At 55.6% G+C, this 27,454-nt stretch overlaps 3 protein-coding genes and 1 non-coding gene across 4 annotated transcripts in view; 2 read left to right on the top strand and 2 right to left on the bottom strand.

Moving 5' to 3' along the window:
• The first annotated feature begins 1,371 nt into the window (after positions 1-1,371).
• LONP1 (lon peptidase 1, mitochondrial) lies at positions 1,372-24,155 on the top strand. The gene is made up of 18 exons (XM_008573059.1): positions 1,372-1,473; positions 4,654-4,742; positions 5,369-5,488; positions 7,506-7,734; positions 9,160-9,221; positions 9,745-9,874; positions 10,336-10,419; positions 11,315-11,535; positions 13,854-13,992; positions 14,871-15,049; positions 18,045-18,132; positions 18,455-18,577; positions 18,661-18,777; positions 20,653-20,793; positions 20,880-21,045; positions 21,871-22,088; positions 22,164-22,328; positions 23,773-24,155. The coding sequence occupies exons 1-18, from the start codon at positions 1,387-1,389 to the stop codon at positions 23,953-23,955; spliced, it is 2,541 nt and encodes an 846-aa protein (XP_008571281.1). The 5' UTR covers positions 1,372-1,386; the 3' UTR covers positions 23,956-24,155.
• Positions 11,114-11,188, top strand: TRNAI-GAU. The gene has a single exon. It is a non-coding gene; the product is annotated as a tRNA-Ile (tRNA).
• A 150-nt stretch (positions 24,156-24,305) lies between the features above and the next one.
• On the bottom strand, positions 24,306-25,724 carry RPL36 (ribosomal protein L36). Its single transcript, XM_008573058.1, has 4 exons — positions 25,619-25,724; positions 25,346-25,440; positions 24,556-24,690; positions 24,306-24,438 (listed from the first exon to the last, which is right to left on the bottom strand). The coding sequence occupies exons 2-4, from the start codon at positions 25,436-25,438 to the stop codon at positions 24,349-24,351; spliced, it is 318 nt and encodes a 105-aa protein (XP_008571280.1). The 5' UTR covers positions 25,439-25,440; positions 25,619-25,724; the 3' UTR covers positions 24,306-24,348.
• A 67-nt stretch (positions 25,725-25,791) lies between these two features.
• The window catches only part of HSD11B1L (hydroxysteroid (11-beta) dehydrogenase 1-like), a 7,194-nt gene continuing 5,531 nt past the window's right edge, over positions 25,792-27,454 (bottom strand). Inside the window, exons 6-7 of the mRNA XM_008573067.1 lie at positions 26,604-26,608; positions 25,792-25,939 (exon numbers count right to left, since the gene is read on the bottom strand). Of these exons, the coding sequence (XP_008571289.1) occupies positions 25,792-25,939; positions 26,604-26,608 (153 nt within the window). The remainder of the gene's footprint in view (positions 25,940-26,603; positions 26,609-27,454) is intronic.

Raw genomic sequence — 27,454 nt, 5'->3', positions numbered from 1 at the left:
AGAGGAAAAAACAAGCACCAAGTCTGAACCGAGGATGGCCTGGTGGGAACACAGCAATCCAGGGGTCAGGCTAGTGATTTTCAGACCCGCAGGGGATACTTGGCAACGCCTAGAGACATTTTTGAGTGATTGTCAAGCCTGGCGGACGTTGCTAGCATCTGGTGGGTGGAAAACGTGGCAAAATGCACAGGACAGCCCCCACCACAGAAAATTATCCAGCCCCAAATTGTCAGCAGCCCTGCTGTTGAGAAACCCTGGACCACATCGTGCGATGGACTTGGGTTTTATTCTGGGTGCCTCGGAGAACCAGGTAAAGCAATGACGAAAGGCACTGACGAGGTCAGATTCATCTCTAAATGATTCCTCTCGCTGCAATGGACAGGAGGGCAAAGTCCAGGGTGGAGGCGGTGGGGGTGGCCTGAAAGGGTCGGAATCAGGCCAACGTTGTGGAGTAGCAACGGGAGGCCTCGGTGATGGGCTGAGAGGGTAGGGTGGGCTGGGGCGGGAGAAAGGGAGGTATTGAGACCGATTCCTAAAGGGGAAACCGAGAAGTGACGTCCTCGGTGACGTTGGGGAGCAAGCCTCAGCTCGAAGATGAACCAGCCCCTCCCGACCCCGGGCAGCACCCCAGCCCCAGGAGGGCAGCCCCACCCGCACAGCGGCTGAGCTCTGGCCGACGGGCAGAGCCCCGTAGCCGCCACCACCAGCATCAACACCAGCATCTCGCGTGAGCACCCGCCGCCAACACCGCGCCTTAACCGCCGCAGGAGTCGCTGTACAGTCCGGGAATGCGCAGACTAGAGCCTGAGCATGCGCACCAATGAGCCCCAGAGCCTGAGCAGGCGCACACACCTACCCGCGTGTAGTCTACAGTTTGCGCGTGCGCACGACTTCTCCCGGGAAGCCGGAATCCGCCCACCACTACGCGCCCCAGGGCCTGAACGTGCGCATGTCACTGGCGCGCGTAAGTATTAGTGCAAAGCTGTCCACAAGTTCCCAAAAGCTGCGCCTGCAGCAACGCCAATTCTTTGTACGAGCGCTATGGCCTGTGCCCATGATCTTCCACGTGACTCGAAGGGGCCTTGAGCGCGCTGGCTGGGAATCCGGAAAAAATGGAGGTGACGAGAAGCTCCAACCCCGCCTCTCCGCTAGCGCAGGCACCGCTTCCGCCCTCCTCTAAGTCACGCCCCTTGTCTCTGGCCACGCCCCCTACGGTTGGAGGCCCGTGTCTAGCGTCACGTGCGCTCGAGCCCGGCGAGCGGAAATGACGTGAGTCCAGTGCGCCGCCAGTATGGCCCGGCTATGGCGACGGGCACAGGCTACGTGCGGCTGTGGGGAGCGGCGCGGTGTTGGGCGCTGCGGCGGCCGCTACTGGCCGTCACGCCCATGACGATCCCGGACGTGTTCCCGCACCTGCCGCTCATCGCCATTACCCGCAACCCGGTGTTCCCGCGTTTTATCAAGATTATTGAGGTAATGAGAGTCCCCACCTCTACCTCAGTTTCCCCACCTTTGCAAGCAGCGGGTTGGACCGAGGGATCACTTAGCGCCCTCGTGCCTCGCAACTTTTTCAGACACGAAGTTTCTCAAGGGCCGGTGTTCCAATCCTTGTCTACTTAACACCAGCTTGGTGACCATGAGCCAAATTCCTCCCGCTTAAAGTCCCGGTCATAGAAGTCCTGGGCTGGAGGAACCAGAGCAGTACTGCGACTCCGTTATTTTTCTGCTTACTTGGTAAATGTTTTGCAACTCTGCCCTCTGGTTGCGAGCCCCTTTGAGATCAAGATTCATTCCTTTAACAAGTATTTCTTGACTGCTTACTATGTACCAGATGCGGTTCTAGATGCTGGGGATATGACAGTGAACAAGACTGACAAAAATTTCTGCTTTTGGAGCTTACATTCTAGTAGAATGAGAGGCAATAAACAAGATTAATAACTAAGTTATATTGTTAGAAGGCAATAATTACCACCGGGAATAATAGAGTAAGGGATGGTACAAGAGGCTTAGGAGGAAGGAGGACATCATTTATTCATTCAGCAGCGTGCTCTTGACCTCCTACCATGTAGCAGACTCTGAGAATACAGTAGTGAACTGGTCAGACACAGTCCCTGGCCTAAGGAACGTATGTTCTTTTTTTTCTTAAAGATGACCGGTAAGGGGATCTTAACCCTTGACTTGGTGTTGTCAGCACCACGCTCACCCAGTGAGCCAACCGGCCATCCCTATATAGGGATCCAACCCCCTGGCCTTGGTGTTATCAGCACCACACTCTCCCAAGTGAGCCACGGGCCAGCCCTGGAACGTATGTTCTGGTGGAAGAGACACTAAACAAATAAGATCTTTTCAGACCAAGAGTCTTGGGGGTTGGGAGGAATGGGGATGAGGGTGATGTAATAGAAAGAAAGCAATTAGTGCAAGAAACTTGAACTTTTAGAAGTAGGAAGGACCCAAATGCTATCCCCACCCCCTCTTCTTTGTTTTCTTCAAACCGATGTGGAAACTGGCGTCCATGGAGGACAAAGTTTATCTGTTAACTGTCTAAGCAAGGTCATACAGTGAGTCAGCCTCTGTGTTCACCCTCCAGCCTCTCCTCTAACACTCCAGACTCTGCTAGATAAATCTCAAGGATCCCTTGAAAGGGAAAAGGATAGTACGGAGGGGACAGACAGAGCCCTTCTCCACCTCTTCTCCCAAACTGCTGATTGTGTGTGTCTGAACTACCCTTCTGTGGCCCTTCTTTGATGTTGAGTAGTGGTTACTAGTGCAGGCCCCAGATCCAGACTCTGTGGAGTCATATTCTGACTCCACTACCCCTATCTTCATAACCTTCAGTAAGTTATTCCTCTGGACCTCCATTTTCTCATGTGTGCAATGGACATAATAGTAGTACCTTTTTTCTCAGAGCTGTGGTGGGAGTTAAATATAGTCATATGTCTAAAGAATTTAGAATCCTGCCTGGTGCTTAGTATGCTTCAGTAACAACTTGGTGCGCTTCAGACATTTCATAACCTTGCCCTGGAGGCTTTTTCCCATCCTTGACCCCACCCCCAGCAGTCCTTTTTACTCTCCCTGGCTCCTAGGGCCAGGACTTTTCACCAGGTCTGGTTCTCTGAGCCCTGCAAAGTGACAGATGTCCCTTGCTCCCAGCACCTGAGCAGAGGTGATTCTTCCGAGAGTTCTGTCTGCCCACCTGTAGCTGGCCAGAGGGTTAAATGAGTCGCTGTAGATAGCATTTGGTACTCACTGTATTTCTGTTGGTGTTACTTTGTGTAGCAAAAAGTGATGGGGGCGGGGGCAGGGGAGAGACAGGTGCTGAGGATACAGCAGTCAGCTTTTGGCAGAGGAAAAATTGGGGGGCACCTTCTTTGGGACTCTGTTTCTGACCTAGTTAGCAAAGCTCTGTTTACTCTTGATTTTCTGGTTAACACTGATTGTGTGGCTAATCTGCTCTAGTAGCTTAGTGGCCTCTGAGTGTAGAACAAAGGCTCTTCATTTTTGGTGAGTCATGTACGGTCCTGTTGGATGTCACAGACTTTCTTCCCAGAAAAAGTACTTCCGTAGTGTCAGGAATTTCCAGCCCACAAGTTAAGATCCCCTGTTAGGGAGTGAGTGAAAACACTGTCTCAAAGTGTGGTCCCTGGACCAGCAGCATCAGCATCACCTGGGAGCTTGTTTGAAATGCACATTCCCAGGCCCCACCCCAGACTTCCTGAATCAGAACCTCCAAGGGTGAGGCAAGTCCTCCAGGTAATTGTGATGCCTGCCAAAATTTGAGGGCCATTAAGTTTAATCAAGGTCTGGCCTGGGAACTAACACAGGCTAGAAAGAAATCAGGTGAGCCTGAGGACATCTGTGCTCCTTGCTTCATCAGATGTTTCCTAGAAGACATTATGAGCCCAGAACGTGCCATTGAAATGACGTTGAGAATGTGCTGAGATCCTGGAGGTTTTGATCATCAGTGAATAGCGTATGGATATGATCAGGAAATAGTTTTAATGAAAAGTAGAGGGAATTATCAGTCTGTGGGGTTTGAATTATGCATCTTTAGTGTTGTCCTGACAGTAATAAAAGCAGAATGGTGCTGGCCAGTTAGCTCATTTGGGTATAGCACAGCCTTATAACACCAGGGTCAAGGGTTCAGATCCCCATACTGGCCAGCCACAAAAAAATAAAATGAATAAAAGCAGAATGGTTTTGATTTTCATACCAAGACATTTTGCCACTGAAACAGTTTGTGAAACTGAATGTTAAATCAATTTCTTGGTTCTGGCTGTTTGCTTTGAATTTTCTTTAGGCAGTAGGAAAGAGCTAAGGCTTGCTGTTGTTAATGCTGCTTCACTTATTTTCCACTGCCACCCTGTCCTTTTTTTTTTGGTTCAGGGGTTCTTGGACCATGTTGATTAGTGTCCTGGATCAGGTTAGCATATAGGAAAGAGCTAAGGCTTGCTGTTGTTAATGCTGCTTCACTTATTTTCCACTGCCACCCTGCCTTTTTTTTTTTGGTTCAGGGGTTCTTGGACCATGTTGATTAGTGTCCTGGATCAGGTTAGCATGTCCCCAGAGAATAATCTAGGAAACAGTAGAGCTGCTGTCAGAATGTCAGCTAGCAAACCTAGCCTGCATTTCACTTTGGGGTCATTGTCATGCTAGGTTAAAAATAAGAAGTTGGTTGAGCTGCTAAGAAGGAAAGTCCGTCTTGCCCAGCCTTATGTCGGCGTCTTTCTAAAGAGGGATGACAAGTAAGTGTCATTTTTCCTTCATTCCTTTGTTGAAGTTGCCACAAATCCCACTTTGTAGATTAATTTGGACCTTTGACCCTTGACCTAAAAGAAACAAAGGAACCTCGTCCAGGGGACTAGGCCAAGAGCCAGGAAGACTGGACTACCGTGTTAGTCTGGGTTGAGGAATTGGCTGGTAGCTCACGGCACTAAACTTCACGCATGGTGAAGATGGGGGAACATTAACCTCGAGCACCCTTAGTGTTAAAATGCACCTGTGAGGCTACTTCAAAGTAGAGCAAGTCGGGCGGAAATCGTGACTCCAGGTGGAAATTAATGCCATTTCCAAGTTGGAAGGTGCATGGGTCCTAAGCAGGCTCTGTCATAGGAGAGTGAAGAGAATCAAAGTCCCATCTGGGCCCCAGCCTCATGGCTGACTTAGCAAGGAGTGCCCTCCTAGCAAGGAGTGTCCTCCTGTGTGCTGTCCCCGCTGGCAACAGCCGTGACCTGGCTCTGCTAGGCTCTGGAGCACCTGTGGAAGCTCAGTTTTCAGTAGTAGCCGGTAGGGGCATTTCTTTTCTCTCCCTCTTCCCTCCCAGCTGAGACATCCCACTGAGTATCAGTGCATGTGTGTTCCTCTCCCCTAGCAACGAGTCCGATGTGGTCGAGAGCCTGGATGAGATCTACCACACGGGGACGTTTGCCCAAATCCACGAGATGCAGGACCTAGGGGACAAGTTGCGCATGATCATCATGGGACACAGAAGGTGTGTGGGCCAGCTACCGTGGGGCACTGGTATGTGGGGGCAGGGCTTGTGAGGCCAGGTGGGAAGAGAGCCCTAGGTGCCAGCAGTGACCTCTGTCAGCAGCTGTGTCACCAGCAGTGAGGCCAGAGCCAGGGACGGGAAAGAGACGCATCACATATGGGTCCCTCCCTTCTCAGAAAGTAGCGGGTTGCCTCCAGTCCCATCTCTGGGTGTGCGCTGTCACCAGTTGGCTGTGGTTTCCCTCCACATGCCTGTATCTGCATCTTCCAGCAGATCATGCTGTATATACAGCCTAGCAGTGTTTGGTTTCTCCCTCAAGCAGGTATATTTACTTGTCAGTCTGCGCAGTTTCTACCTCCATCCTGCGGAAGGGCCATGTGCAACGTTTGTAAGCCCAGTTTAACCCCTTGTGCTGTTACTATAAATTAAGAGAAGTCAGGGCTGGTCAGTTGGCTCAGTTGGTTAGAGCGCCACCTTGTAACACCAAGGTCAAGGGTTTAGATCTCTGTAATGACCAGATGAAAAGGTAAAAAAAAGAATTGGGTCATAATTATGCCAGCCACCAAAAATAACTATGTATATAAGAAAAGTCTACAGGACCAGCTTAGGGTTGAAGCTCTTACTGGATCAGCTAACAGCTTTCTAGGTATGTTCCAAGGAACATTGGGTCCTCCAAAATGCTCCTCAGATAGTCCTGTGGTCACATACACGCAGGAAACATTTCAGGTTCACAAGTCCTTAACGTGGCAAAGGTTCTGGAAAGCCCCTCGTGGGAGATGCTCCCTGGAGTTTGTTGAGTCTAGAGTCCTCCCTCCTTTGTTCTCACAGGGCCTTTTTCTTGTATCAGCCGGGCAGTGCTTCCAGGCACACTTGGGAAATGGCCTGTGCCAGGCGTTGATTCTGTGAAAAGTCCTGGTGGCGTTCCTGCTGCTCTGAGCCTACAGGCCCTTCTTTATCTGCTCACACTGGGGTCTCTTGTGGGGACAAGGCCCCCTCCTTCATCTCCTGGACGGATCTACCAGTCAGAGGGAGCATAATAAGATGCAATCAAAAAAGACAGGGGCAGCTACTAAGCATTCACTAGCTGTCCTGCTGACCCACAAGGTGCCTTACAGAACAAGGCCTGCTGACTCCTGAGGCTAGGTCTGCCCGGGACCTACCCAGTCCCAGCCTCCTCCTCTCTGCCTGTCTCATGGATGGTCAGGTGCCCATGTCAGCCAGGCACCGAGTCATCATCCTGGGTGGCAGAGGAGAGAACTAAGAAGTGGGATGGCCTGTTGTCATTCAAAATCTAACAGAGGTTCTGGTGTCTGCCAGGCACTGGTACAGAGAAACGGGCTGCCTTATGGAGCCCACTGCCCCAAAGGGGGAGGACCCAAGATGGAAGCAATGAGGTCGCAGCTGAATATGGGTGGGGGTGGTCAGTGTGATAGATGTTTAGGTAGGTGGGGCCACCTCCATGTGGTGGTCAGGGAGGGCCTCTTGGAGAAGGCATCCTTCATATTGAGACCGGAAGTGAAAAATGGGATAGAGCCACTTTGTGATAAGTTCGAGATGGGGGGTGGGGCCAGCAGAGCTCCAGAGATGGCTGGAGCTCGGCCGAGCTTGTGACATAGCTTGTGATAGGAGGCCCTGGAGCTCAGTACCGCGGCTTATCCGTGACACTTGGAACAATTGTGGAGGACAGTGGGGCGTTGGCATGGGACATGGGGATTGCACGAACCTACCTGGTTGCAGGGCTTGGAGAAAGCAGCTCAGTCTCCTGCTCGAGGACCCAGTAGCCACCCTGCCCCAGTGGCTCCTGTACTTCCTGCACTGCTCAGTTGAGAGGCCCCCTGAGAGGCCTTGGCCAGTGGCAGGGCACTTTCCAGCCTTAGTGGCCTCACCCCTGCCTTGCTCCCATCTTCAGGGTTCACATCAACAGACAGCTAGAGGTGGAGCCAGTGAGAGGCCTTGGCCAGTGGCAGGGCACTTTCCAGCCTTAGTGGCTTCACCCCTGCCTTGCTCCCATCTTCAGGGTTCACATCAACAGACAGCTAGAGGTGGAGCCAGAGGAGCCAGAAACTGAGAATAAAGAGAAGGCACGGAGGAAGCCGAAGCGGGGCAAGAAGGAGGCGGAGGACGAACTGCGTGCCAGACGCCAGATGGAGATGGTGATGGAGCCCGCCGCAGCCCCCACCCAGGTGCTCATGGTGGAAGTGGAGAACGTTGTCCACGAAGACTTCCAGGTCACAGAGGAGGTGAAAGTAGGTCAACATGCTTGTCATGTTCTTGGGGCTCCCAAAGGACAGTCACCTGTGACCTTGAGCCTCACACTCAGGAAGGGTTTGGCATTTCTAAAACTCAGATTCTTGTGGAATGAATAGCGTGCATTTTCTCCCAAAAGTCCTGGGGAGAACTGCGTTGAAACGGGCAAAGGAAATACTCTGGGGCCTGTAGCTGCTCGGGTAGGAGGCAGGATTTGAACCCAGGTCCAGCCCCAGCCTCTGTGCACTGTGCAGAGGCCTCCAGCTGTTGCCAAAGCACATTCCATCCCAGCTCCTTCCCATCAAGCCTGGGAGGTGGCAGAGGGGAGCAGGAGACCCATAGCTACAAGGCAAGAAAGAAACAGCCTTTGGCAACCTGACCCCCAAACCTAGGCTGTCCTGCCTTCCTTGTGGCATATTGAGCCAGCTTTTGAGATGGAGGTAGGCAGGCTCTGGTGGCAGTGGCCTGCCTGCTTTCTTGTGGGTAGGAATGATTAGCAAAGATAATTGAAGGCCTGGAATGTATTGGCTCCTTATGTGTGTGCCCAGTGTTGGCCTCCTCCCTGAGGAGGGGACACAGGCCAGGCAGAGCCAATAACTATGGTCTGATCTTTGATTGGTTGCCGTTGGCTGTGGCCCTGTGTTGAGGATTCTGGGGCTGCTGCTGAGCTTGGTGGGAACAAGTACCAGAATCAATTGGTGATGTCTGCCATTGGCGCTGCAAGGGGCTTGGCTGCGTTGGCCACTGGCTGGGCGAGCAGTCCTGGTCACCACAAGCTGCATGGGACCCTTGCAATCAGCACCCGGATGGGGACATTCTGTAATTCTGCACCATTAGTCTCTGGTGTCTGCTGAGCACTTGAAATAACAACTGGTGCGACTGAGAAACGGGATGTAAAATTTTATTTAATTTTAACACATTTAAATTGAAATAGCACACCAAGGTCCAGCGTTCGATCCCTGTACTGGCCAGCTGCCCTCCAAAATAAAAATTTAAATACCTACCAGTATCTGTGCTGTATTGGGCAGCCCAGTGTTAGAGGTTCTTTGAGGCTTTCATAGCAGAAGAAAGATGAACAACTAAACTCATCAGCACTGTGATTAGAAGGACTAGGAGGACCTCTGAGCGACAGGGTGCTCGCTGCTGGAGTATGTGTGCTGCGGACTCCTGGCTGGCCTGTCTTTAAAAAAAAAAAAGTTTTGTTCTAAGGACAAGGCTCAGAGTGGTCTAAGGAGACAGGCTTTGGTTCTAGTTTTTACTCTCTTGGTCCTGTGTCCCTGTGACTGGTGCATTTGGGCTCCACTCCTTGGTCTCCAAAGCTGTCCTTGGCCAGGGCCAGGTGGGAGGGGCTCCCGGGGCCATACCCCCCACAGGCTGGGGCATGGTCAAGCCCCAGTGACCCACTGTGGCTTCCCACTTGCCAGGCCCTGACCGCCGAGATCGTGAAAACCATCCGGGACATCATCGCCCTGAACCCTCTCTACAGGTGGGTCTCCCCAGTGCACAGCTGGTGGCCCCAGGGGCAGGCTAGGCCTGTCTATGGTTCTTTCTGCAGTGGAGTCGGCAGGCAGTTCTCTTCAGCTTTCATCCTGACAGGAAACCTGGCGGGGGTGAGGGGGTGGGTGGGAAAGGATTTGTGGTCCAGGGACAGCCCTGTGCAGGAGGAGCCGCTTCCCCCTGAGGGTGAGGGCTGAATAGAAGGCCCCAGGCCTGGCTGACCAGGCCCAGATTTTTTGCTCTCTTCCTGCTAGTAAGTGCCTGGATTTGGCCAGAAGCTTTTGTGGTCCTCAGCTGCGGGAGGAGGGAGGTAATCTCATGAAGGCTGAGGGGTAGGGTAACTCATCTGCTGGCAAGGGATGGCGTCTTGGGATGGGGGTGTGAATCTCTAGACTCCAAGATTGGAAGACCCTGTTAGCCCTGAACTTGATGAGGCTTGGGTAGCAGAGCTGGCTTGCCCAGAGCTACTAGGGAATAGGATGCTAAGGCCTGGGTCCCTCTGTCCCTTGCAGAGAGTCGGTGCTGCAGATGATGCAGGCTGGCCAGAGGGTGGTGGATAACCCCATCTACCTGAGTGACATGGGCGCCGCCCTGACCGGAGCCGAGTCCCACGAGCTGCAGGACGTCCTGGAGGAGACCAGTGTGAGTTGGGCCCACCCTTCCCGCCCGTGCCCCATCCGTGCCCGTGTTGTGCTGGTCCTGCAGCCATGCAGCCTGGCCGCTTGTCCTTGACTCTAGATAATTTCACATCTATCTCCCGTGTTCTTTTTAGTGGCTTCATAGCGTTCCCCTGGGTGGTGCCCATCGTTTGTTGAGTCAGGTCCTTTGGGTTGGGTATCCGCTCATCTCTTGCTGTTGTGAACAGCATTTCTGGGAATGTCCTTGCCCGCACAGCTTGTGGGCCTATGGAAGCTTATCTGTAGAATGTGTTTCCAGAACTGGCCTTGTTGGGTTGGAGGGGGCATGCCTCTCTTGCTTGGTGAGGTGTGGCCAGGCTGCTCCCAGGAGCAGCTCTTGGGGTACCCATCTCCCCAACACCCTCACCCCTGCACAGACAGATGCTGACTTCTGACCATCCTCTCACGTTCTCCCTCTCCCGGCAGATCCCCAAGCGACTGTATAAGTCCTTGTCCCTCCTGAAGAAGGAGTTTGAGCTGAGCAAGCTGCAGCAGCGCCTGGGGCGGGAGGTAAGCGGGGCGGGCGGCACAGCCACTCTCGGGATGGGCTCCCTGGAGAGATGGCGTCAGCAGGAGCCTGCTACAGCAAGTCCAGATGTGTCCACCTCGAGGGCACTGTGCAGTCAGTTGCTGGTATCTGAGCTGTGAGACTCTGTGTTAAATGGAGGAAACGTCACACTGGACCCAGTGCGATGAGCCCAGAGTGGACAGGTCTCAAGGCTGTCCTGTGTCAAGGGAGAGGATTTCTCTGCCTTGGTGATCCTGGGGACGGTGCTGGAAATTAGAAACCAGTCACTCCACCACTTGAGGCCACCTTCTTGATTTTGGGCAAATCTGTGACCTGCCTGCATTGCCAGTTACTTAGCAGCAGTGCCGTTTTTTCAGATTTGACTCGCTTCTTTCACTTAGTTGTATTTCAGGAGAAATTCACATCCCATCTTTAATTGGGAAACCTAGAACAGTGGGTTATCAGTAAAAGGCAGCTCTCCAAACACATGTGACAGAACACAACAGGGGGCAGTTTAGGCCGATCCGTTGGTAGTACTGGGCCCTGAGCCTGCGTCATGCTGTCTCTTCTATTCAAAGGTCGGCGCCTGTTAGAGAAGTGTTGGGGATGTGCTAGCATCAAGTTGAGCCTTTCTCTTGTCATAATTGGGACTGAAAAGGAAATAACTTCCTCCCCGTGGGAATCAGTGTTGGAGCTGGCCGGTTAGCTCAGTTGGTTAGAGCATGGTGCTGATAACACCAAGGTCAAGGGTTCGGATCCCTTTACTGGCCAGCTGTCGGGGAAAAAAAAAAAGAAGGAAGGAATTGGAGGCTTTGTGCCCTGGGTTTCTTTTCTGAGTCCTGGGGAAGCTGAGGCTTGGACACCCTGGGCTGAGCAGTGGCTTCTTGGCCCTGTCAGGTGGAGGAGAAAATCAAACAGACCCACCGCAAGTACCTCCTGCAAGAGCAGCTGAAGATCATCAAGAAGGAGCTGGGCCTGGAGAAGGAGGATAAGGACGCCATCGAGGAGAAGTTCCGGGAGCGGCTGAAGGAGCTGGTGGTCCCCAAGCACGTCATGGAGGTCGTTGACGAGGAGCTGAGCAAGCTGGGCCTGCTGGACAACCACTCCTCAGAGTTCAAGTGAGCACTGCGTGGGGCCCCTGTGGATGCGGGCCAGCCCTCACAGGGGACCCCTTCTGTTCCCCAGCCCTGGGCAAGCCAGGGGCCTGGGTGGGGTCCGTGCAGCACATTCTTGTTGTGGCAGGTGATTGGTGTGTATCAGCTAAGTCACCCCTGGGCAGAACGTGCTGTTGTCACCTCCATTTTACACACACTAAATTGAGTCTTTGGGCCAGTGACTAGAGCTTCTGAGCTGGTAGATGGTGAGAGGGATCTGAGCCCAGGGACGCCTGGCTCTAAGCCAATGCTCTAACCAGGAGACTCAAGAGCCATCACCCCAACGACACTCCTTGCGTCTGTCTCCCTGGCCTTGCTGCTTTGAGAGTCAGCCAGGAAACGACCGTGTCTTCCTGCAGCCCTGGCCTTCCTAGTGGTCATTTCCCCATGCATGCTGGCTGTGAGTCAGATGGCTGCCCTGGGGCTTGGGCTGAGGGGCTCATGTCCCTGTGGGATTCTTTTGTCTGTACCTACATCCAGCCTGCTGGACACCAGCCCTGAAAGAAACGATCTGACCATTTCCTGGACAACTCTAGGCAGGGCAGGTCCCTGGGGCCCAGCAGCAGGTCTGGCCAGGCCCTGGGATAGCCGTAGAAGGAAACTTGAGGGGAACTGGAACACCTAGCCCTGAGTTTCTTTCTTCTAGCTACTGGGCCAGGACCCTCCCTTGGGTCAGAGTGTCCAGAGGGGCGCTGAAGCCTCTTTCCACCAGGACCCCGGGAGGCGCAGGTTTCCTTCAAAGGCTTCCATTCCAAAGATGCCCAAGTGAGTTCTCTTCCTTGGGCAGTGGATGAGCTTCCTGTTGTTGCTGCCATAGAGTACCGTTAAGTTTAATGCCTCAGAGCATCACTGTCCTCCTACAGCTCTGGAGGGCAGAAGTCCTCATTTTAAGTGTGAGCAGGGCTGGCTCCTCTTGGGGCTCCAGGGGAGGACCCATTTCCTCCTTTCCCAGCTCCTGGAGGCGCCCACAGCCCTTGGCACGTGGCCCCTTCCTCCGTCTGCAAACCCGGCAGCACACCGTCCTCCAGTCTCTCTCTGCCGCTGGCCCTTGTGCTCCCTCTTATGAGGACCCTGGGCCCCCGGGTAATCCAAGGTGGTCTTACATCTCAGTCTTTAATTCAGTCCCATCTGCAGAGTCCCTTTTGCCGTGCGAGGTGACATTCATGGGTTCTGAGGATTAGGACATAGACATTTTGGGGGTCTTTCTCTCCCCCCCACAGGCACTTCAGCTTCCCTCGGGGCTTGTGGAAGTGCCTGCTTGGGCCAGGCCTTATCTTGCAGAACAAGACAGCTCCCTGCCTCCCAGGAGCTGAGCGGGTCTGCGTGGCTGGTTCTATCATTAGGTGCTGGGGACAAGCCCACTGTGGTCGCCTGGGGGGCTGTTGGCCCCTCCCTGGGCACTGCCCACCGCCCTTGGTGCCACATCTCACCAAGGTGAGGCCCCCAGCTGCCCCCAGCCTAGAACATTCTCTGCAAAACAGTCTGAGGTGACTTTACAGCCATGAATCTGGTTGTGTTGTTGCCCATTAAAGTCCTTTCTGCAGGGACTTTGTGTGTCCCTAAAGTAAAATCCACCCACTGTGTGACCCCGCAGGCTCTGTGAGATCCAGCCGTGCTGGCCTCTTCCAGTGCATCTTGTATGCCAGAGTGTGAGCTTGGTGGCAGCATATTCCCAAGTCGCCCCAGTGCCTGATAACAGGCCATCTGGTGTCCTCTGTGGTGGTCCGCTTCCTTGTCCCCTAAGTCCCCCTTCTTCTCCCCCAGCAGCCCCTGCTGACTGGCTCCAGGTCTGTGATGGCTGCCGTCCACAGGTGCCCAGTTCCCAGCTCCTGGATCAGTCTGGGGTACCCTCCCAACTTGCATCGTCGCTCCCTTGGCAGTGCACCTGACCTCAGTTTCCCAATATGCCCTGGGTCTGGTTTTCTCCTCTTTTCTAAGCCTGGCCCCTCTGTGTTGGTGCTGGCTCAGCCCTGGACAGCACGGGACAAGCAGGTCAGCAGGTCTCTGCTCTGCTGACAAGTATCAGACCCTGACCTTGGGCCATTCCCTCCCCTCACTGTGCCTGGTGCTTTGCCAAGACACAGGGTGTTCATATTGGGTGCGAGAATCTTGGGGTGTGGTCCCTGCCAAGGTGCCTTTTCAAAGTAGTGTCCCACCCCACCTGCCAAGTTGCGCTGCTCTTGACAGCGTCCATGCAGAGGCCTAGCGGGCCCAGTGCTTGAGTTTCACAGCCCAGGCGGTATGAGCGTCCTGCTCACCAGTGCTCGTCTGTTCTGTGGCAGCGTCACCCGCAATTACCTGGACTGGCTCACATCCATCCCCTGGGGCAAGTACAGTGATGAGAACCTGGACCTGGCCCGGGCCCGGGCGGTGCTGGAGGAGGACCACTATGGTATGGAGGACGTCAAGAAGCGCATCCTGGTGAGGCCCACTGTGCCCCTACGGGGACCTTGAGGTCCTAACTCGCCAACCCTCCCCACCGACCAGGCACATGGTCAGTGCACCCAGAGTGGGGACTGAGGGGCAGGGTCTGTAATAATCTGGATCTACATATGGCTGGTGGGCCTGGGGCCCAGGATTGCCCTGTGCTGTGGGTCAATGACTCAGAGCAGCCCCCAGGTGAGTTTGTGGGTCTGGGGTGCTGGTGGGGGCCAGCAGGGGAAAAGGAAGGGGTGAGGGGTGGAGGGGCTGGCTTTGGAGCGGCTCAGGACAGTAGGAGCAGCCTGTGACCCCAGGCCAGCCTGCCGCACCATTGGGGACTTATGGTTTACCAGGTGGGATCAAAATTGCACTTGAGACCACAGAAACCAGTGGCTCAGGACAGTAGGAGCAGCCTGTGACCCCAGGCCAGCCTGCCGCGCCATTGGGGACTTATGGTTTACCAGGTGGGATCAAAATTGCACTTGAGACCACAGAAACCAGGCAGAGCAGCAGGGAGCCTGGGGGCAGAGAACCAGGCCCGAGGCATCTGGCTGAGGGTGGGTGGGCCATGGGTCAGGGAGAACACACTGTGATCCAACGTGTGGGGGTGCCACATGGGCATGGTGCTCCTGGGCACCCACAGTCTTCTGGCACCTAGTCGTCCCATTGCCACAGGTTGTCCCTCCATGTGGCAAATGACAGCTCCCCCCGGGGCAAGCCCGGTCCCTCCACGCAGCCCCAGATGTCTGAGAGGCAGCATGCAGGGGGTGAGCTCCATGCCCCGGCTCCCCCGGCCAGGGCACCTTCCTCTGGAGTGCAGGAGCCGGTATCTTGGGGGCAGCCAGCCCGAGTGCCGCTGAGCCCCCCTCTGCCCACAGGAGTTCATCGCTGTGAGCCAGCTCCGCGGCTCCACCCAGGGCAAGATCCTCTGCTTCTATGGGCCCCCTGGCGTGGGCAAAACCAGCATCGCCCGCTCCATCGCCCGTGCCCTGAACCGCGAGTACTTCCGCTTCAGCGTCGGAGGCATGACTGACGTGGCCGAGATCAAAGGGCACAGGTAGGACAGCCCTCTCTCCTTTTGCCTCAGCCTTCCTGTGTTGCACTCTCTTTGTCACCTCCCTGCCCCTGGGTGATGGAGACGCAAAGGATTACTCAAAGCCTATTTCTTCTGGGTCAGTGAGAAGCCCCCCAAAGGGGTTAATTTTCCAGGATCCCTCAAGAGAGAGGCATTCCACCTTGGAAAAATAACCCTGAACTGGGGTTCTTTCTCAGTATTTATTCTCTGGGCCAGAAAGTTACAGAAAAGGAACTATAGGTAGAGTTATGGCTAAGTATAGTTTAATAATAGAAGCTGGTAACATCAGTGAAATAACAAAGTGACATTCCATAATGCAATTTGCAAAAGGTTAAGTCAATTTACCAACAAAAGCTTGTTCTTAGCAAATACTGTCTCTTCCTACAGCAATTTCCTCAGTATGTTTATATAACAATCAAGTAACTTTAGGTTAACCTGCACCAAGGACATCTGTCCTTGAGCCAATGATTTTGCTGTGTTACAATTCTTTATCTACAACAGAGACGCTAGCCTAGAGAAAGTTTCCTGTCTTTTGCAAGCTTAACATTTCCATATGTAATTTTAAAAAGTTAGGCTGCTAGCCTGGAGAAAGTTTCCTGTCTTTTGCAAGCTTAACATTTCCATATGTAATTTTAAAAAGTTAGGCTAAACCTGAAACTACAGGGCTTTGGAAGCTAGGCCCTGTGAAACACATTTGCTTTATAAATGTTAGTATACTCCACACTCCTGTCCAGCTGCATTCTTCTCTATGGTGGCTCCGATGCAGATTAGAATGACTGGGTTGTGGTCAACAAACTCCGCTCATGCTGGAGGAAGTAACTGAGAAGTCCAGGCAGCATACAGACTTCAGGCCTGGCTAAATCCAGGCGCTCAAACACCACTGGCAGGAGAATCCACATCTCCACCCTGGGAGGGCATGTCGGCAAGAGGCCCTGGTAGATCTAACTTATGTCCCAGCCCCTCAGCTGCTGCAGCACTCTGGCTAGGGTTCTAGGCTGGCTTCGGCTGGGCCGTTTGCCCCACCCCAGCACCAGGGGTGGGGTCGGCCTCCCTGAATCCTGTGGTCTAGAGTGGGGGTGAGATGGTCTCCCCAGTGAGAATGGTGCTGTTTACATCAGAGAAACTCTGGCGCCTGTCTGGTTTCTCTCCTCCCTGATCAGGCTCTGGCTCAGGCCCAATGTAGGGCCTGGAACCTCTGTGTCTAATGTCTTTGTGCTGCCTGGGCCTTTGGGAGGGCAGTGGGCGTGTTGCTGTCCCCCGGGGCTTTCCGCCACATGGGGCCTCTGTAGACAGTGGTTCTTTGAAAAGCAAAGCTGCATCCTTGCAGAGTCACAAGTATCGAGTGTCTGTTCTGAGATCACCACCTGTGTCCATCTTACATAGAGTTTAAAGATTTAAGTCTGTGTTTGGAAGTAACATTTCTGGCTTCTCTAAAAATCGGGGCTGGTGGGTGACCCACTGGGCAGGGAGGGCACCCTGGTCTGGTGCAGCCCCTGCCACTCCTCTGTCTTGAGTGCCGCATGGGTAGTCGCTCCTGCTGACCTCCCCTGCCCAAAGCCTGGGGGGAGGAACTGGAGGAGGCGGGGCTTGAGGTAGAAGGAGCAGCAGGATGGAGGAGGAGGAACCAGTGCCAAGGGAGGCTGAGTTGGGCCACTTCCTGGGCACATGGTTTAAGGCAAGTCCCCACAGCCCCTGCTTTGGGGAATGTCCAGGAGCTGCAGGGAAGGACCATTCACTGGGGTGAGGAGAGACCTTGGCATGGTTTCTAAATTAGCCTGGGCGGCCTCTGCTGTTGGGGGTGAGTCATCGGGGAGAGGGCTTAGGAGGGCTGGTGCAGGCCAGCGTTCTGTGCTGACCATGGTCCAGGTCAAGAGCAAGGACAAGAGACTGACTGCTGGGGTAAAGTGGTTCATACTGGTAAACAGCAGAGAGACCTTCCTCTGCCCACAGACCTCCATGGCTCCCACCTCCCTCAGGGTAAAAGCTCAAGTCTTCTCCACGGTCCACAAGGCCCTGTACAACCTGCGCCGTTCCCTCCCCACCTCCCTCTCCCTCTCGCTCACTCTGCTCCAGTCACATGGGCCTCCTCACTGTTCCTCCCACATGCCAGGCTCAGTCCTGCCCCAGGACCTTTGCACATGCTGTTCTCTGTGCCTGGCATGCTGTTCCTTCAGACACCAATGTGGCTCCCTCCTCATCTTTGCTCAGGGCCTCTCCCTAAGATGTTTTTTGACACTTCCCACCCACCCACAAGCTTAAATGCCACAGACCTTCCCCCTACCAGTGGCATTCCACACTCCCTACTTCTTTTTGGGGGGTAGCATATATAAAGTTTTCCTATCTCGTGAATCCTCTGCCTTGTTTATGGTCTGTCTGCCCAGTTGGGCCTCAGTGCACAAGCACGGGACTCAGGTCTGGTTTGTCCCTGCCGAGTACCAGGCGACTCTGCTGGGCACAGCACGTAGCTTGTCAGCAAGCACTCCTGAGAGGAGGGGCTGGCTGTGGCCAGGCCTCAGGCCGGGCTCCTTGTGCACTTCTGGTGACGTGTGGCCCTTTAGGCCGGGCCATGCCTACTGTCCTTCATGAGGAGCCGGGGGGCTTCCACCTGCGTCTGCCTGGGCCCAGCCCCCCTCTGTTGGGTGGAGGAACACAGATGGGTTTCACCGTCTGGGTAGCAGGTGCCAGCTGAGGGTGGGACTAAGGGAGACCTGGCTGTGGATTGGAACCTGATTTGGGAGGGAATGTCAGCACCCCCAATTCTTATGAGCATAAGGCAAGTTGGGGTGACCAGAGTCTGTGGCCACTAGCATGTGTCAGGACTCCATGTGGCCACGACATGGATTCGCTTGCTGCCTCTTCTGAGCAGCCCTGGCAAGCACATGGCAGGCTGGGGGCCTACAGTCTTCCTGGCAGAGCCCAGCATGTGGGTGCTGGGGCTCCCGAGTGAGCCGCCGACCCGCTGTGCCCTCTCCTGCAGGCGGACCTACGTGGGTGCCATGCCTGGGAAGATCATCCAGTGCCTGAAGAAGACCAAGACTGAGAACCCCCTGGTCCTGATAGACGAGGTGCGGGTGGGGAGGGGCAGCCATGGGCCCCTTGCCCCACAGCAGCTGTGTCAATGAGGCTGACCGACCCTACCACTCTTCCTCGGGTCAGACGTGGTCCCTGGGCCTTCCTAGTCCAGAGCTCCAGGCAGCCCTGACCCTGCAAGTCCATGTTAGAGATGAAGCCCAAGTCACCATGGGTGGCCTCAGCTGGCTCTGATGACAAGGGGAGGGATTCTTCTGCCCACAGCCGCCCCTCTGAGGCCGCAACCCCCTGGTCTCCCTGCGAGGAGTACGGGGAGAGGGCCAGGGCGCCCATGCCACCTGTCTTCTGCTGCCCCAGGTGGACAAGATCGGCCGGGGTTACCAGGGTGACCCCTCATCGGCGCTCCTAGAGCTGCTGGATCCAGAGCAGAATGCCAACTTCCTGGACCACTACCTGGATGTGCCTGTGGACTTGTCCAAGGTGCATGTCCCGCCTGCCCGGGGGCCTGGGCTCGGCAGGGAGGGGCGACCGCCCAGCCCTCACCACCTTGCCACCGGCCGCAGGTGCTGTTCATCTGCACAGCCAATGTCACCGAGACCATCCCCGAGCCATTGAGGGACCGCATGGAGATGATCAACGTGTCCGGCTACGTGGCGCAGGAGAAGCTGGCCATCGCAGAGGTGAGGCTGACCCACGCTGCTGTCGCAGGCCTGGGGAGCAGGGGAACCCTGCTCAGGCTCAGGAAGCACCTAAGCACCCACAGCGTGCCCAGTGTGCCAGCACTGACGTCTGCAGTATCCCTGCCTCCCTACACAGTTCCCGTTCCAGACAGACAGACTGATGAGCGCAGGGTCTGCCAGCCTAGTGTAGTGTGATGTGTTCCAGGAGAAGTAGATGAGGCTTAAAAGAAAAACCAAAGATACCTGGGAACAGGTGCTGCGAACGACACCATCCTGTCTCAGGTTCTATGGCCCAAGATTAAAACCTTTGCACACTCGGGTTCCCCAAGCCTCGCAGCTGCCTCTGTGGAGGGGCCCCATCCCCGCTTTCTAGATGGACACCACCTCCCTGGTACAGTTGGGTCCTCACCCTCCCGGTGCCCAGGTATGGGTGGTGTCGTTACCAGCCCCAAATTGGGTTAGAGCTGTGAGTCCTGCCCGGAAGAACACAGTGCAGAGGCACTTTCAGTGAGGGGACTGCAGGGTTCTATTCCAGAGGGGTCTTGTGCTTGCTTTTCTGAGAAGAGTTGAGCCCCTTTGCAGCCCCTGACAGCAGCCTTGAGTCCCCTGAGGGATCTAGTCCCAAAGACAGCTTTCAGTTCCTGGGGGTGGCAGGGCAGGAAAAGGCCATGGCTGAGGTGGCTGCAGGGGCCTCCCTGCCACGTCCTCTGTTTGCAGCTGCAGGGGAGAATGCAGGGTTGGGTGGGCTTCCTTCAGACCCTCGAGGAGAAGGCGGGAAGAGCATGGGGACTCCTTGAGGCTCCAAGACCAGCCCTAGTGTCAGTTGTCAAGTGGTGGGCTGTGTGTGTGTGTGTGTGTCCGTCCGTGTCCATCCCTGCATCTCCAGCACTCTCAGCTGTGCAGTCAGAGCTCAGGACTGTCTGGCAGGAGTGGGGCTGGGTTGTTGGGGACCCTGGATCCTCCCAAACCGGTCCCCATCTGCTGAGGGTAATGGCCACATAACCTACCAGCTACCACATGGGCCCTCAGCCTTTACGTGGGGTAAGCCCGGGGCATGAGGGTGGCCTTCCTGGAGTAGGTGGCATCTAGAATACATGCAGGGCAGGGGAGGAAGTGGCATCTACAGTGATGGGCAGGGCAGGAAGAGGATCCAGGCAGAGAATAGAGCAAGCACAGAGGCCTAGGGCATCAGGAGTATGGGGAGGCAGTAGGGCCGTGGCAGTCGGGTGAAGAGGTCAAGTCTGCAGGTCCTGTGCTCACCCCTGGAGCCAACCGAGCTCTGCCCACATATGCCTGCCAGTCCCCAGTTCCTCACTCTTCATGTTGCAGCTGAGGTGTCTCCTCCTGGAGCAGCCTTCCCGACACCCTGTCTACCTTGGGCTTCCTCCCCATGCTCTGGCACTGCTCGCCCACAGGGACGGGAGCTCCAGCTGGGCAGGGCCTCGGTTCACCATGTTGATCTCACTTGTGCAGTCAGGGAGTCTGTGCCAGGCTAGGGGGACAGGACAGACTGCCAAGAAACCCAGCGTCACTCGGAGTGTTGGAGAACTCAGATTTATTACACCGGCGGGCCCAGAGTTCACATTCCAAAGTCTGAGCCCCGACTTCAGGCTTGCAAAGGGTTATATAGGTTACATTCTTCTGAGGCTTTAGGTTTTGTTTTCTCAGAATCCACGCGGCAGGGGCTAAGGGGATACAAAAGGCGGTCAGTGTTACAAAAGCAAAACAAAAAGCAAAAATACAGGCACAAAACAAAAAGCGAAGTACAGGTGCAGGTTTAAGTTTTTCTGAGCTTGTCCATATCAAGGCATTGGTTCCCTGGCCCAGGGGTCCTTAGAGGGCCAGCCCCTGACAGCTGCACACTCCCTGCTGCAGCGGTACCTGGTGCCCCAGGCCCGATCCCTGTGTGGCCTGGACGAGAGCAAGGCCAAGCTGTCGTCGGACGTGCTGACCCTTCTTATCAAGCAGTACTGCCGGGAGAGCGGTGTTCGCAACCTGCAGAAGCAGGTGGAGAAGGTGAGTGGCAGCCCTGTCCCTCCATGCACTGTTCCTGTGCCCGGCCCTCACCCACCTGGCCACCTCGCTGCACCTGCCCACCCCAGGTGTTGCGGAAGTCAGCCTACAAGATTGTCAGCGGCGAGGCTGAGGCCGTGGAGGTGACGCCCGAGAACCTGCAGGACTTCGTAGGGAAGCCCATCTTCACAGTGGAGCGCATGTACGACGTGACACCGCCTGGTGTGGTCATGGGGCTGGCCTGGACCGCCATGGGTGAGCGGCTCTAGTGGTTTTGTGTCTGGTCCTCCCCTGTCCTTTCGGTCGTCACACTGAGAGGATCTAACGCCACTTGCTTCTACCCAAGAACAAGCACACGTTAGCAGGTTAGAGCATGGGGCTGCTAACGCCAAGGTCAAAGGCTCAGATCCCTGTGCTGGCCAGCACGTGCCACCTCCCGCAGCTGTGCTGTGAGTTGTAGATGGCTCTGAACAGCCTCCCAGATGATGGGTGGTGTGTAGCAAGTACAAGGGATTTGGGCTGACCTAGGGAAAAGATGTGCCCACATGCACCGTGGCAGTAGCACCCAACAAGTTTATTTGGGTGACACCTTGACAGGTATACAGGTGAGGGGCAGGGGTAAGGCCTCACAGCAGAAGACATCCAGAGACACCATGTGGGGTTGGGAGGGGGCTCGTGTGTCCCTCACAGCATGATGGGGAGTCTTGGGTCCCAGCGGTCTGGGGGTAGCAGCTGCCTAGGGTGTGTGGTAGCTGTGGCTGGCAGCCGTGGGGTGCAGTGCTGTGGCCTGCACAGCACCAGGCAGAAAACGGCTGGGGGTCTATGCACTCGGGCTATACTTAGCAGTGCTGGGCTCTGGGCTCACAGTGCTGTCCTGCTGGGAAATGAAGGCAGAGGCCAGCTTTGGTTTGCTTATATAGACACAGTCCCTGCAGCTGGAATCTGTTGCCCCAGGAGATGGCTGTGGGGACAGCAAGGGTGCTGGACAGGAAGGATGAGGGTGGGCCATGAGGAGTGGGGGTAGCACCTGATTGGGGGTCAGAGGCCCCCCAGGCTTCACAGGTTCCCCTCATCTCCCAGGAGGCTCCACGATGTTTGTCGAGACGTCCCCGAGGCGGCCACCAGAGAAGGAAACCAAGGGGGACAAGGATGGCAGTCTGGAGGTGACAGGCCAGCTGGGGGAGGTGATGAAGGAGAGTGCCCGCATCGCCTACACCTTCGCCAGGGCCTTCCTGATGCTGCGCGACCCCACCAATGAATACCTGGTGACCTCGCACATCCACTTGCATGTGCCTGAGGTGAGCCCTCTCCCTGGGCACTGCCCACCACACCCCGGCAGCCGGCCACCTACCCACCTGCCTCTCCCCCTCAAGGGTGCCACCCCCAAGGACGGCCCGAGCGCTGGCTGCACCATCGTCACTGCCCTGCTCTCCCTGGCCATGGACCGGCCGGTGCGGCAGAACCTGGCCATGACTGGCGAGGTCTCTCTCACCGGCAAGATCCTGCCCGTCGGAGGCATCAAGGAGAAGACCATTGCGGTGAGTGTCTGCCCCTCCCACCCCGCAGACAGGTTATGGGCCACCTTCCGCACCACATCTGCTGTGTTTAAGCCTCACAGATGGGTGGGGTAAGAGTAACAAGCCCATTTTACAGATGAGGAGAGTGAGGCTCAGGGTGGGAAAGGGATTGGACCCAAGGCTGCCCTACCCTTCCTGCCCGCTCAACAGTTTTCAGCCTTTTTGAGACTTTGGAGAATGTTTAAGAACCTCCCAAAGGAGTCTCCATCTCCATGCCAGTGGGACTCAGCCCTGGAGGGTAGGAGTGGGGTCTCTTGCTTCTTACAACTGAGAGCCGTGGGTGCAGGCTGGCGGGTGTGGGGGTATTGTTGGTGGGTGAAGAGCCCAGAATCCGCTCTCCAGGGGCTGGCCTCCTCCAGCCAGGTCCTCTGCCCCTCCCCACCTCTCACCTTCCCATCCCACCTTGGACCTGAACACACCCACCAAGTACCTACAAAGTGGTGGGGAGTGGGCAGTCTGATGGGAGGGCCAGTTATGGGCCAGGGGGAGGAGTGGCTGGGGACCATCTCATGCTGGGGACTTCTAGGCGTGGACCCTGGAGCCCACGGCTGCCTCTCTGGACCTCGGTTTTTAAAATGGTGGTAAGGGCTGGCTAGTTACCTTAGTTGGTACTGATAACACCAAGGTCCAGGGTTCAGGTCCCCAAACCGGCTAGCTGCCCAAATAAAATGGCGGTGGTAGTGAGAGGTCCAGGGAGTCACGATGTGCTGGGCCCCTGGAGCTGCTGCTCTAGCACATGGTGACGAATGGGACCCCTGTCCTGTAAGGGGTGGAGTCCAGGCTTACGGAGAGCAGTACACAGGCTGCGGTGGGACTGTGCCTGCTTTGGACAAGGCCTGTATGGCTTGAGGAGAAAGGGAGGCAGGTCGTGCAGGGCCCTCTGTGGGCCACAGGGAAGACTTGGGCTTTTACCCCAAGGAAGGTAAGAGCCATGGAAGGCTGTGGGCAGAGGAGGGATAGAACCTGACTTAGGTAGGCTTAGCCACGCTGGCCACTGCACGGGTAGGGCAGGATGTCCAGTAAGTCTGGAAAAGTGTTGGTTACGTTTTTAGTTGTATTCAATGTTCAACTCCCATGTCCTTGAGGAGCAGGACCTCTGAATGTAAAGCTGTGGCTGCTGTGATTAATCTAGAAGCCTGCAGAACTGTTTTCCCTACACATTCAGACTTGGAAGACACAGGCTGGGGGGGCTGGGTGGCAGGAGTCCGGGAAGAGGCCCAGGCAGGGCTCCTGCTCCCAAGTTATTGGAGCATTACCTTGAGCTTCAAGTTCCCCACCTGAGATGGGGATGGCAGTGGACTCTGAGCACGCACCACAACAGTTCCCAGTGACACTTTCCCTCTGGGAGCATATCTGCTGCCTTCCTCCAGGCCCAGCCCTGAGCTGACTTGGAACTCCCTCTTAGGCCAAGCGCGCTGGGGTGACATGCATCGTTCTCCCAGCTGAGAACAAGAAGGACTTCTATGATCTGGCTGCTTTCATCACGGAGGGCCTGGAGGTGCACTTCGTGGAGCATTACCGCGAGATCTTCGACATCGCATTCCCCGAGGAGCAGGTCGAGGTCGAGGCCTTGGCCGTGGAGCGCTGAGAGCAGCCCAGGCACTGCTGGCTGCTGAGGACAGGCCCATTATGGGCTGACGCTACACTGGGGACAGACTCCTGGGCCTGCAGCCGAACCACCAGGAGGCTCAGCCAAGTGGTCTGGGTCCCAGGGACCTCAATTACAGCTCAATCATTGTGTCTTGTGCATAGGAACTATTTAATTATGATTAAAAACCATTTGCAGTACTGCTTGGCTGCTTGCCTCTGTGCCCGTTACCCCGGGAAGGGGGCTGGCTAAGTACTACTTCAGCCTCCTCAGGATGCGAATACCCAGCAACGCACTAGACTAAATGTCCCCTCCCTCCCACCTGCCCAAGGCCAGGACTGAAACAGAGATTGAGTTTTTGTAAGATTTTATTATGCAGAGGGGAGAGGGGGCTCAGTCCTTCTTGGCAGCTGCTTTCCTCATGGCAGCCAGGACATTGCTCAGCTCCTCTCGCTTCCTCTTGGCACGGATGTGTGTCCCCACCTGCCGGGAAAGGAAGGCCCATCCATCAGCCTGAGCCCCTGACTCCCACCTGGTCCCCACCTCCCACCACTGGCAGCCCACCTGGTCCCCACCTCCCAACACAGGCAACCCACCTACCCTTTTCTTAATGAACTTGAGGGCCCGTTTGTCCTTGGAGACCTTGAGCAGCTCCATGGCGCGGCGCTCATATGGGGCAAAGCCACACACCTCTCGGATCATGTCTCGCACGAACTTTGTATGCTTGGTGAGGCACTAAGGGACAGGAGAAGGGCGTCACTCAGGGTGGGGGAGGCTGAGACTTCTGAGACAGACCACGGAGGATCATGTCTCGGCCTCCCGGCACTCTGAGTAACTAAGGTCCCTCTCACCCGGCCTGTTTGCCTGGCAAGCCCCTCCGTGGGTGGTCGTAAGAACTGATTATTACCGTGCTGAGTACAGAGGAAGCGTGAATCCCCGACCCCCATCTCGGTCTTAACACTGGCAGAACCCTCCTGGCCCTTTACCCAGACGGTCCCGTGCCAGGAGCCCCCTCCCACTGGGCACTGGAGGGGCACGCATGAAGTCGGGGCTGCCTGATCAGCGAAGGAACCCAGGAACCCCAACAAGCCTGAGCCTGAAATTCCTCAATTCATTCAAGGCCTCTTCTCTTCCCTCCGCATGCCAACCTCGGGCCAGCCGCCGTTCTACCGGGCGAACTCCTGCTCGAGCCTCAAAACCCAAAACCGCTCCCTCTGCCCCAGCCTCGATCGCACGGGTTGACGGAGCCCGATGCGCCTTCCCTTCCTCCCACTCAAGCCCCAGTGGCTCCGGAAGCTCCCCTCGCCCGAAGCCTTTGCCCAAGCAGTGCCCTCTGCCCGCCCGGAAGGCTCTTCCCACCGTCCTCCCCGCCGCGGCCCCCGGCACTCACCCCGCGCCGTCGGCTGTGCCTCGGCTTGCTCACGTTCTTGGTCACCTTGTGGCCCTTGTTGAGGCCCACAGCCATAGGGTAGCGCAGAGCCATGGCTGCGGACAGCGGGGGGGAGAGGCGGCGGAGGTCAGTCCCGGCTCGGTGCCCGCCGCCTGGAACCCCGCGCCCCGGCATCCCCCGCCTCGCTCGCCGCACCCAGCCATCCTCCAACCGGCACAAAAGCTCGGGTAGTCCGGATGGCGGCGGATCCCGGCCGCGGGGAAAACCACCTACCTGCTGCTCTTCAATGGCTGCTGCGGCGGAAGAGCTGGCGCCGCACGGAATTCTGGGATATCTACCCACCGTGGGAGGCGCAGGCGAGAAAGGCAGGGATGGCGCGCGCTCCCCCTGGCGGCTGGAGGTGTCGCTGCAGTCCCACTGAGCATGCGCGTTTCCTCCAGCGAGCCCTAGACCTTTGAGTCGGACCCGGTGTGGGCGTGGCTGTGGCTACGGAGCCTTTCTCTGCCTTTGCGTTTAGAGTTCGAATCCCACCTGGACCGCTTGCGGCCTGACCCTGCGCCAGCAACTTCACCTTCCAGAACCTCAATTTCTAATCTGCAGAATGAAGACAATGATAATACCGAACTGTTTGAACGAGATATAACAGTACCTGATACAAAATAAAACCTCCGTTCGGGGTGTATCGGTTTCACTGTACTGCATACCCGACCAAGCTCTGGGCTGGGCCTGAGGAACGCTGTGTTATATTAACCCACTGATGGCATTTGATATATTTTAGGTGATGCAGGGATGGGACCTTAAATAGCTGAATCATGGGGTGGAAACAAAAAAGACTTTTCTTTCTTTAGAAGATGACCGGTAAGGGGATCTTAACCCTTGACTTGGTGTTGTCAGCACCGCGCTCACCCAGTGAGCAAACCGGCCATCCCTATATGGGATCCGAACCCGTGGCCTTGGTGTTATCAGCACCACACTCTCCCAAGTGAGCCACGGGCCGGCCCTTGGGGGTAACCCTTCTAATACCTGCTTATCTTAGAGCTTTGGACAGCTCTCAGTAAATGCTCTTTTATAATATTGCATTCATTTTACTTTTGTTTTTTTTTTCTTGGCAGCTGGCCATAGTTTTTATTTTTACAGCTGCTTTCTCTTTCTGCAAGCAGCATTGGTTTACTAATTTGGGGGGGGGGGGGGTCAAGGGGGGGTGTCAATTTGCAACTGATTGATATAAATATCGGTGATGTGCTAATATGGCCCAAACCTTGCCTTAAAGAGGGACAGTCTGGTGTCAGAATCCCAGCTTTTGCCTAGGATGACTTCCCTTAAGTTTCAGTTTCCTTATCTCAAAATGGAAACAGTTTGTAACACCAACCTCAGGTTGTGAAGATGTCCTGCGATCATGGAAGTCAAATGCTCAGGGCCTGATGTACATTATTATTGATGCAAAAACCACGTACTGCGATGCGTGCTGCAGATACAACATTTGCCCCACAGTTAGTGGTACCCTCCCCTCCACCCCTGATGTCCTGAGTGAGCGCCATTTCTCTCTCTCAGCCTCCATTTCTCCACCTGTGAAATGGGGTTCAGAGTTCTGGCACCGGTACACACACACCTTCCCCGTGCCCGCCTCCAGCAACTTGGAAGGGCCGAGGAATTTGAACAACAAATATGCAAGGGAAGAAGCATTTTTATTATGAAAGGGGAGGCTGGGTCCAGCCCAGAACACACTCCTTTCCCTTCTCCTCCAATCCTGCCATCTGGTGAACTGCTGGGGATGCTCCCAGGTTGAATGAGCGGAAAGAATAAATCACTGACTGAGAGGTTCCAGGTGAAATGGAGGGCTCCAGGCTGGCTCAGGGGTGGCGCTACCTGGGGCAAGTCATGCCACCTCTCTGAGTCTCAGTTTTCTCATCCGCAAAATGGAAGCAAGTAATCATGTCATCGACGACGACGGCCAAGAGGACTGAGGTGACCGCCCAAATCCCTGACGAGACGCCTAACGGTGGGCGCTCGCACACCCGTCGTTGTTAGTTCTTCTCGGTTTTGTTTTCTCTCTCGATCTTGGGCTGTGCCCACGCTCTCAGAGATGCCTGTTAGTGTCCCAGCTCCACG

This window comes from Galeopterus variegatus, unplaced genomic scaffold, assembly GCF_000696425.1.
Source record: "Galeopterus variegatus unplaced genomic scaffold, G_variegatus-3.0.2 Scaffold870, whole genome shotgun sequence".
NCBI lineage: Eukaryota > Metazoa > Chordata > Mammalia > Dermoptera > Cynocephalidae > Galeopterus > Galeopterus variegatus.
Note: the sequence above shows the minus strand (reverse complement) of the source record. Positions and strands in the feature narration are given on the sequence as shown.

Coding starts and splice junctions, on each gene's coding strand:
- LONP1 (XM_008573059.1), top strand. CDS start 1,387: ATGACGATCCCGGACGTGTTCCCGCACCTGCCGCTCATCGCCATTACC. Junction 4,743..5,368: donor TTTCTAAAGAGGGATGACAA/GTAAGTGTCATT, acceptor CCTCTCCCCTAG/CAACGAGTCCGATGTGGTCG. Junction 22,089..22,163: donor TCCACTTGCATGTGCCTGAG/GTGAGCCCTCTC, acceptor CTCCCCCTCAAG/GGTGCCACCCCCAAGGACGG.
- RPL36 (XM_008573058.1), bottom strand. CDS start 25,438: ATGGCTCTGCGCTACCCTATGGCTGTGGGCCTCAACAAGGGCCACAAG. Junction 24,691..25,345: donor GGCACAGCCGACGGCGCGGG/GTGAGTGCCGGG, acceptor CCTGTCCCTTAG/TGCCTCACCAAGCATACAAA. Junction 24,439..24,555: donor TCAAGTTCATTAAGAAAAGG/GTAGGTGGGTTG, acceptor CTTTCCCGGCAG/GTGGGGACACACATCCGTGC.